General features: G+C 39.4%; 1 protein-coding gene across 1 annotated transcript; it reads right to left on the bottom strand.

Moving 5' to 3' along the window:
* Nucleotides 1-2,483: 2,483 nt before the first annotated feature.
* Nucleotides 2,484-4,412, bottom strand: LOC131957945 (zinc finger MYM-type protein 1-like). The gene has a single exon (XM_059322811.1). The coding sequence runs from the start codon at nt 4,410-4,412 to the stop codon at nt 2,484-2,486; it is 1,929 nt and encodes a 642-aa protein (XP_059178794.1).
* Between the last annotated feature and the right edge of the window lie 6,215 nt (nt 4,413-10,627).

Raw genomic sequence — 10,627 nt, 5'->3', positions numbered from 1 at the left:
CACCTCATGGAACTGGCCATCAGATGACCACTACACCTCATGGAACTGGCCATCAGATGACCACTACACCTCATGGAACTGGCCATCAGATAACCCCTACACCCCATGGAACTGGCCATCAGATGACCACTACACCTCATGGAACTGGCCATCAGATGACCACTACACCTCATGAAACTGGCCATCAGATGACCACTACACCTCATGGAACTGGCCATCAGATGACCCCTACTACACCTCATGGAACTGGCCATCAGATGACCACTACACCTCATGGAACTGGCCATCAGATGACCCCTAACACACCTCATGGAACTGGCCATCAGATGACCCCTAACACACCTCATGGAACTGGCCAACAGATGACCAGCACCACAATCCCAGCACCATACATTAACCCAACATTCAATCAGATGACGTCACAACTTGACCAGAAGATGGCGCCATTCTATCATCAATATCACGTGACTGGCCCCAGTGAGACCACAGTATTCTATGTCCCCTATCCTCGGTCAGTAGGGGACGTGTGTGGTGTCCCACAACAACATTTGAGGCCCTCAAACATCGACAGATCTCAAACTCTAGGCCCCCATGTAACTGTCAACCCATTACGTCATGATGCCAGATATCAAAATGTGGGACCCTCTCAGTTTTTTCCAGGCCATCAACCTCAGATGGCCCCAAACATTCAGCCTCAATATGGCTCACTCACTGGCCATCCCAGTATGAATAACCTTGGCCATCCAATGCATGGCCCTACTAGAAAAGGTTACTGACATTTTACTTGAAGTACAAACCAGCCCATACACCCACCAGACTAAAACATCAACTCCTCCATCTGTGAATCAGTTCTAGGCTGACCATGACCCTACACGAGAAGTCTCCAATTTCAAATGACAATTTTAAAACTTGGCTGGTGATTATAAAACTATACAAGGATGTATCTTTAGAATGTTTTATCCTTATATTTTTCTATGCTTCAATTTTTTAAAGTGAAATAAAATTTGAAAATTTAAAAAATGTTTTGTGTGTTGTATAAATATGTGTGAGTTGACCGTTTGAAAGAATGATCTCATAATGACCTGGTGCTCAAACTATGGCACTACACTCAAAAGTTGGATTGATTTGAATATGATACTATTTATTAATTTGTCTAATTAAACTAATAAATACTTAAAACTAAGATATATTATTCTTATTATTATTTCCTCTTTCTAAAAATAAAATTGGACGTATTTGACATTTTAAATATATTTGTTACAATTATATCTTTTCACACATAACCTCCTTACATAATCCTACAATCGTACACAATCATAGACATACTGATTTTTAATACATGTTTTACAAAATAATTAATTTACCTTGATTGATATAAGCATGATAAGGTTTATGAAAGAAATAATTTTACCGTATAAAAGATCACATTTAGTCATTATAAAATTGGGTAAATCACATGTTAAATATACCGGGTGTGATCTCCTCTAAACTTTCTCGAATATTCTTATATAACACTGCGGGGGATGCCAACCCGGGATATAGACATGCTTTTTAATTACTTAAACTTTTTAAAATAGAATAGAATCTCAAAGAAAAAAGAATTGCGCACCAAGCGAACGACAAGCAAAATGTGTATAATAGTGCGGAATATTATTAGTACTTTATAAATTCACATGCGTTTTTTGATAAATCAGAAATAGCGAAAATAACTATTTCCGGTTACTCAAAATTTGACATAAGGCAGAGAATTAGATCTTTTACTTACATGCAGTGTTCCCTCTAAGCTGCGCGGTTGCGCGACGGCGCAGTAGTTTTGAACCAGCCACGCAGTCCTTTTGTAAAATAAATATATCCTTGTATACGACTTTTAGAACATCGCGCACACAAAATACAAATTGCACACAGCTTTTTCTCCTTAGAGGAAACGTTGCTTACACACACACACACAGACACACACATACTGAAAAGTTTTTCCAACTCAAGTAAGTGTAAAACGTCGAGATTTGCAAAAATCTCTATTTTTTTTTAGCGCGATTACAACACTTTCTCTATCCTTTTCATATACGCAGGGGCGGATTAAGCTTCTGCGGGGCCCCTGGCTGAAACTTTTTTCGGGGCCCCCTAAACTATATATATATATATATATATATATATATATATATATATATATATATATATATATATATATATATATATATATATATATATATATATATATATATATATATATATATATATGCGTAGTTTATATAATGACATCACAAAACAGATGCCTTTCCAAAAATAAAGGTTGAATGGAATAAGCTAAATGTTAACAGAAGCCATGGCATATACAAAAAATGTTACATTAAATGTAATGTTAAATTACATTGAGACTTAAGAGCATTTAAAGTGACAATTATTTATTTACTAATGCAAAAGAAATTATGAATACTTACATTTATTACAGTTGTTTTTATTTAGAACTAAAGAGCAAGTAACTTTTATAGGGAACATTTTCGAGCTTTCCTGATAGCAAACTCTTCTATTAGTTCTGTATAATTTAGTGAGCTTACAATGTCATTTTCTATGCTCATAAGTGAGAGCATACTAAGTCTCTGCTGTCCCATAGTGCTTCTAAGATCGCTTTTAATCTTTTTCATTTTGGAAAATGAGCGCTCTCCACTGCAGTTAGACGTCATCATACACAGATAAATTCGAAGAGCAATGTGCACATTTGGAAAGCTCTGAATGCACTTGAATCTATTTAAAAACATCAACATTTCTAATTCAATGCTATCATTGTAGACGTTTTGCTCTTTTCCCCCATGAATTGATTTAAACAGCTCGGCGAATTGAATCAACTCCGATGAAAAACATTCTTCAAAGTAATCGGGATATTTGTTGATCAGTTTTGTAGCTGCTCCTGTAATGTCACCAGTGCTAAGGTTGGTCAAGTCAGTGAAGAAATCTAACATTTCTTGAACAGTTTTATAGGAATCTAAGCGATGATGTAGAGCTGTCGTTAGGTGGTCGATCACACAGATGAATACTTCAGTCATAAATTTTTCTCTAGGAGAAAGTTGCATTTCTGAAACTTTGCTTTCGTCAAATTGTCGCTTCCTCTTTAGTGGTCGTCTGTTGGAATATGTGTAGTCTTTGACTTCACATTTAATTTTTCCTTTTGATTCGAAGCTAGCGAATTCATTACGTTGACTTTCAATAAAAAGGAGAACAGATTTTAACAAATTAACTGCTGTATTAAGAGATAAACCTTTTTCTTGAAGAGATACATTTGTTTTTTGCAATCTCTCTAAAATTGTATCCCATACCTCCAATAATATTACTGTTTCTAGTTTTTGTAAACTTTTAAGATATCCTTCAGCTTCAGCTCTACATTTAAGAGGTTGATTTTCATCGGCTGCTAACTCCTCCAAAGCCGATATATTTTCCTTATACCCTCTATTTAAAGCCTTAACAGCATCATGTCGAGCGGACCATCTGGTTTCCGACAAAGCTTTAGCAACAGGCAATCCATTCATGTGCTTGTTGTGTATATGCCAACGATGGGTAGATGCAGAAAGCCAAGAGTAAAGGCTCTGAAGGAGATTAAAAAACCCAACTGACGTGGGGCAGCACTCAGCTGCGCAGTTCCCAACTAAATTGAGTGAATGTGCTGTGCACGGTACATACAATGCTACGTCACACTTCTCCCGGATTTTAGCCTGAACGCCGTTATACTTGCCGCTCATGTTGGACGCGTTGTCATATGATTGACCGCGACAATTTTTAATGTCAATTCCATTTTCTTCCAAAAATGTTAATATTAAATTAGCTATTTCCGAACCAGTGTGTGAAAACATTGGTACAAATTTTAAGAAGCGCTCAATAGGTCCGGTGTCTTGTACATAGCGAATAACGATTGTGAGTTGATCAACATGTGAAACATCTGGAGTCGAATCTACAGATATAGAAAAATATTTCGCTGTCTTTATTTCATCTACAATTACAGACAAAACCTTTTGGCCCATAAGTTCAATCATCTCCTCACATATTGTTGAAGATATGTAGGATGTATGTCCTCGTCCTTTGTTGGCGTGTATCCGCATATGTTCTGCGAGAAAGGTATCGTACTGACTTAACAGCTCCAGCAACCCGAGATAATTCCCATTGTTTGGGGAGCCAACCTCTTCAGTTCTGCCCCGGAACGGAAGACCACGAATACAAAGAAACTGTACCACACTCACGATTCTGTGAAGTACTTGTCTCCAGTACTGAATTTCACTTTCATATTGCGTTACAAGTTTCCTGTCAATCTGACCAGTAGATTTTCGTGAACACAGCGCTGCCAATGAATCAATATGTTGTTTTGAATTTTCATGCCTAGATAGCACTTCATGGGCACTTTTCCATTGTTTGAACCCTGATGTCATTTTGTTAGTTATAGGTGACATCAGCTTACATACAAAACAATAAACACACCCGCTTGTTTTGGAATAACACAACCAATTTCTTTCAAATTTTTCTCCTGTTCGTGCATGGACACGTGTGAATAAAGAAATGGTGCAGAACCGACGTTGTGACTCTCTTTCTAACTGTATGACCGATTCTTTAAAGTCCCCGTTTTTGTTTTGACATGGTGTAGTACCACGTTGAATCCAATAGTTTCTAAATGCCTCTGACATCTTTTCCCGCTCTGGCCAAAAATGAAGGTCGTATATAGCATGACTATCTTCAAGGGGTTTTGCTGTATCATCTTTCAAATCACATTGTTTTAAAGTAGGAGCCTGCTCTACATCTTTTACCCCGGCGGTGTCTGATTCAATTGCAGATCCCTTTTCTATGTGACTATTTTCCTTGGTACTCGAAGTTGGTTTGAAAAAGGAGAGCAGTTTTGTAGTTTTTTCAGCAAGCTCAGCTTCGATCTTTCTTTTTTTCACCGATAATGCGCGTTTTTTTGCCCCACTAGGATAGTTACGAGACATATTCAATAGAATTTAAAAAAAAAAAACAAGGCTGAATCTAATTAACAGTCCGGCTCTTTGCTGAAATTGCAAATTGTCGTTTTTTCTCCAGCAAGCAATTTTTTGACATATAGGTCTGATGAACGAGCCTTTAGGATTACTTTGTCTATCTGAAAAGTCTGAAGCCTGGATAATGGTGGAGGGTTGGAAATCAAGAAAAATTTTGAACTCTTGAGTAGACTCCGTGCGAATAAATCCAAAAGAATGACTGACTCAACAAATGTAATTCCGAATGGGATTTCGGGGAGGAAGATATAGTTTGGGGACGTGCCGGAAGTGGGGGGGGGGGGGGGGTGATATGCCAAGCTCAACAAAAGAGGTTCCAGTTTCCATTACCCTAACGGGTCGGACAGAGTTCACAGTTTAATTAAATTGGAAAAATACTTAAAGGTCAAAGTTCGCCATTGTTTATTGTTACAACTGAGGCCACGGTTGATGTTAGGCCTAGTGAGTTACCCCCCCCCCCCTTCCCCATCTCAACTTGAACAATGCTGTATTTTATAGGAAGACATTAGTGTCGCACCTAGTTGTTATGTGCAGGAAGAGAACTACGGTCGCCTGGAGATTGTTTTACCTGAGGTGGATGGCGATGGGTCGATTAAGTGAGCCCTCCGCCCCCCCTCCCTCCGCCTTCACCCCCTTGTACCTGGTATGTAAATTTGGGGAAAAAACGTAATGTGATATCCTATTGTATTCTGACCAATGTAGATGTTTTTTTGTTTTTTTTAATGCCTTTACTACTAGTTACAATTAGGTGGTAAATTTGGGGGCCCCTAAAAATCGGGGGCCCGTAGCTGCAGCCCTTTCAGCACCCCCCTTAATCCGCCACTGCATATACGAGAAAGTATGCACTGTTCCTGTTGGCTCATCGATATTTTTCCTTAGGGTCTGCCACTTTTTCTTGAAACCTCGATGGGTAAATTGTGGTAATATCAGAGTTTTAGCAGCATAAAACACGACAAGATCAGACTTAAGATGGAATCTTTCAGATATTTCTACGAGGGAGGGTGGTGGCACTTGAAAATTTAACGAGAAGGGGGGGGGGCGAATTTAAAATTTCAGGCAGGAATGAGGGTACTGTTCCATAAGAATATACGAGAAGGTTTATTAAGGGAAACCATTACCGATTTATTTTTGTTTCCTAAATTAGAAAGGGAGGTTACCGTATAAAGAAAAAAATACATGGATTATATCCCTTGGAATACAGAGGAAATTACAACAATGGGAGGTAACAAAATTTTCCTTTTATTATCTCACGTAAAGAAATTTATTGATAAAAGATATCCTAAATTCACGTTCGCAATTAAAAACAAAACGTTTGTTTCACTAGTATTTTGTCTTTTAATTCCATTTTTGCTGTCACTAAGTCTAAAATATTTTTTGATTAAAATGTCGTTGTGAAGGTATTTGTGTTTTATTGTCACAATTAGAGGCTAAAAGATGTGAAAATATGGAAAGCTGATTTGAACTGTGAAATGTAAGCAAATGAGCAAACGATCATTATTCTATACCTCTTGATGACTAGATGACCAATCTTGAAACACGTTTATACAAGTTTTACTCCCGTGATTTATTCACAAGTATAATCATTACAAACAAAAATTATAAAACACAATTATTAAATTTGCAAAGTTTCGGTCGGTTAGGAGTGGTCGAAATTTCGCTCGCCAGTTTCGATCGATGACGAAGCACGACAGACAAAAGAACGAAAAACAAAATAAAGAGGAAACAAATTAAATAAACACGAAAATACGAGAAAGTTTAGGGGAGATAGCTCCCACTTTCTTTCCTGTAATCTCTAAGAGGGCGTGGATTTCTTATACCAGTGTTCAACTATGGTGCAATAATAGCATCTTCTTTACAAAATGGGGCGTTAGGTAGCTAATTAAATACGCAAATGACTTGCTAATGTCAATACTAAGCCTATCCCTAATCCGAGCCCCAAACTTAGTCCTACCCTGATATCTAAACATAAAAGTAGACGAGTTTACAATACTAGTAACAACTTAACTCACCTTATTTTGGAAGAGTCTATTATTAGACGACTGCAGTGGCGTCGCTAGGTCGGTGTCACCCGGTGCGGCACTTCGTGATGCCCCCACCCTCAAGAAACAAAGTATATATATATATATATACATACATATATATATATATATATATATATATATATATATATATATATATATATATATATATATATATATATATATATATATATATATATATATATATATATATATATATAATATGTGTGTGTGTATGTGTATAATCTTTAATCACTGCAGACTTAATAGTAACAATGTTTATCTGTAATCTGCAAATAATACAGTTGGATGTAGAATTGTTTTCTCTATAGTTAGTACGTTAAAAAAGACTATTTAACTTAAATTAATCATTAATAGAACTGGCAAAAAGCATTTTTCTTCTGTACATTTTGAGATTATTTTGCCTTGGTGTCACCCCCCCCCTAAATGGTGTCACCCAGTGCGGTCCGCACCCCCCGCCCCGCCCTTGCTACGCCTCTGGACGACGGTATTCAGAATCATTCCAACAATTGTATTACTGTCAACGCAATTAATTCAAATTGTATCTATAAAGTTTAATTGCAATCGTTCATCCATCAGAACTACTGCTAGTGCCAACAGATGTACATCTAGTGCTGGGGTCAAACACAACTACCTACATCAGTGCTGGTGTCCTGGTTGATGTTGACCACACACGACACCAACATGGAGGTGCACGACACGGACACATCAGCAACCCAGACAGGAGACAGCGAGGACACACTAGCTGCGACACCAACCACGCCTCCTACAATCCCCTCCACAACCGGCACCACAACCACAACCACCACCTCCACAACCACCACCCCCTCTAAAACCACCCCCACAACCACCCCCCTCTCCCCTTCCAGCACCACCCCCTCACGAAGAAGAAAACATGATGTAGAACATGCTGAGATTGAGAGGAAAAGACTACTCGTTAACATGCAGGTATGTCCAGAGTTATCTCCAGGGCGAGGGGGGGGGGGGATATACACACATCGAACGCAAAAGATTTAATATTCAAAATATATGCTCAGTCTTCAGTCAGTGTCCGTCCGGCCAATCAGAAAATTAAAGCCCCCCCCCCCCCCCCAACACGATGAAAAATGTCTGAAAGATACACTGCGTACGTGACGTCGTCCAGAGGATTCAGGAAAATTTATGTTAACATGATGTAGAGGGTTGGGTTCAAGCCACTTTGTTAACATGGTGTAGAGGGTTGGGTTCAAGCCACTTTGTTAGCATGGTGTAGAGGGTTGGGTTCAAGCCACTTTGTTAGCATGGTGGAGAGGGTTGGGTTCACGACTATTTCTTAGCATGGTGTAGCGGGTTGGGTTCAAGCCACTTTGTTAACATGGTGTAGAGGGTTGGGTTCAAGCCACTTTGTTAACATGGTGTAGAGGGTTGGGTTCAAGCCACTTTGTTAGCATGGTGTAGAGGGTTGGGTTCAAGCCACTTTGTTAACATGGTGTAGAGGGTTGGGTTCAAGCCACTTTGTTAGCATGGTGTAGAGGGTTGGGTTCAAGCCACTTTCTTAGCATGGTGTAGCGGGTTGGGTTCAAGCCACTTTGTTAGCATAGTGTAGAGGGTTGGGTTCACGACACTTTGTTAGCATAGTGTAGAGGGTTGGGTTCAAACCACTTTGTTAGCATAGTGTAGCGGGTTGTGTTCAAGCCAATTTGTTAGCATAGTGTAGAGGGTTGGGTTCACGACACTTTCTTAGCATGGTGTAGCGGGTTGGGTTCAAGCCACTTTGTTAGCATGGTGTAGAGGGTTGGGTTCACGACAGTTTGTTAGCATAGTGTAGAGGGTTGGGTTTCAAAAGCAGAAAAAATGATGCGTCCCTTGACAAATCACTGAGTGCATACACCATTCTAACTAAATACAGCATTCTTACTAAATACACCATTCTTACTAAATACACCATTCTTACTAAATACAGCATTCTTACTAAATACAGCATTCTTACTAAATACAGCATTCTTACTAAATACACCATTCTTACTAAATACACCATTCTTACTAAATACACCATTTTTACTAAATACACCATTCTTACTAAATACACCATTCTTACTAAATACACCATTCTTACTAAATACAGCATTCTTACTAAATACAGCATTCTTACTAAATACACCATTCTTACTAAATACAGCATTCTTACTAAATACAGCATTCTTACTAAATACAGCATTCTTACTAAATACAGCATTCTTACTAAATACAGCTTTCTTACTAAATACAGCATTCTTACTAAATACAGCATTCTTACTAAATACACCATTCATACTAAATACAGCAGTCTTACTAAATACACCATTCTTACTAAATACAAAACACAACCGCAACTTTTTCAACTCACTGTTGTTTCTTGTCCCAAGGAACGCAGACGACAATCGACGCTGTCCCGGGCCTTCAGCAGACTGTTGACCATTCTTCCCGCCAACCCAGACGTGAGGAACCGGGCGGGCTCTAAGATCTACATCCTGCAGGCGGCGTGTGCCACCATCAACTCCGTCATGGACAGGCTGCGGACCTACAACCACGGCCAGCCGCTCAGCGAGGGTCAGAAGCTGGACATCATGTACTCGGGGTGTCCGCTGCCGACAACACCATTCCGGTGCAAATACAAAAGTTATCGGAAATTGCTCCCGTGTTAAAAAAGCTTGCGGAAATTTCTCCAGTGTCAACAAAGAAGCTACCGAAAATTGCTCCGGTGCCAATACAGAAGCTACCGGAAATAGCTCCAGCACCAACAAAGATATTGCCGGAAATAGCTCCAGTTTTAAAAAAGCTTGCGGAAATTTCTCCAATGTCAACAAAAATGCTACCGGAAATTGCTCCGGTGCCAATACAGAAACTACCGGAAATTGCTCCAGCACCAACAAAGATATTGCCGGAAATTGCTCCAGTGTTAAAAAAGCTTGCGGAAATTTCTGCAGTGTCAACAAAAAAGCTACCGGAAATTGCTCCGGTGCCAACAAAGATATTGCCGGGAATTTTTCCAGTGTCAACAAAGAAGCTACCGGAAATTGCTCCGGTGCCAATACAGAAGCTACCGAAAATTTCTCCAGCGTCAACTAAGAAGTCACCGGAAGTTGCTCAAGCGTCAACAAAGAAGCTGAGAGAAATGTCTCCAGCGTCAACAAAAAAGCTACCGGGAAAGGCTCCAACGTCAAAAAAGATGCTACCAGAAAGTGTTCCAGCGCCATCAAAAAAGCTACCGGAAATAGCTCCAACCCCCATACAGCAGGTACTAATATTTGTTCCAGTGCCAATAAAGATGCTTCTGGAAATCGCTCCAGCGCCAACAAAGAAGCTACCGGAAATTGCTCCAGGGCCAATTCAGAGGCTACCGGAAATAGCTCCTTCATCAACACTGCAACTACCAATTATCGAAAAAGCACTAACAAAAGAGCCAGCACTTGTCGCTTCGACTGACCAGCATGAAATATCCCTACCTCAGTTTTCTGGTGCAACACCCCAGTCTCTACACCTCACGTCATCGCCGAGTGTCAGTTACTCAAAAAATACCTCAGTTCCGACTCGCCCAAACATTCCAGAGACAGAAAAAGA

The sequence above is a fragment of the Physella acuta genome, unplaced genomic scaffold (assembly GCF_028476545.2).
Source record: "Physella acuta isolate Inbredline_101_S28 unplaced genomic scaffold, ASM2847654v3 ptg000082l, whole genome shotgun sequence".
Lineage (NCBI taxonomy): Eukaryota > Metazoa > Mollusca > Gastropoda > Physidae > Physella > Physella acuta.
The sequence above is the reverse complement of the archived record's forward strand: the minus strand, read 5'-3'. Positions and strand labels throughout refer to the sequence as shown.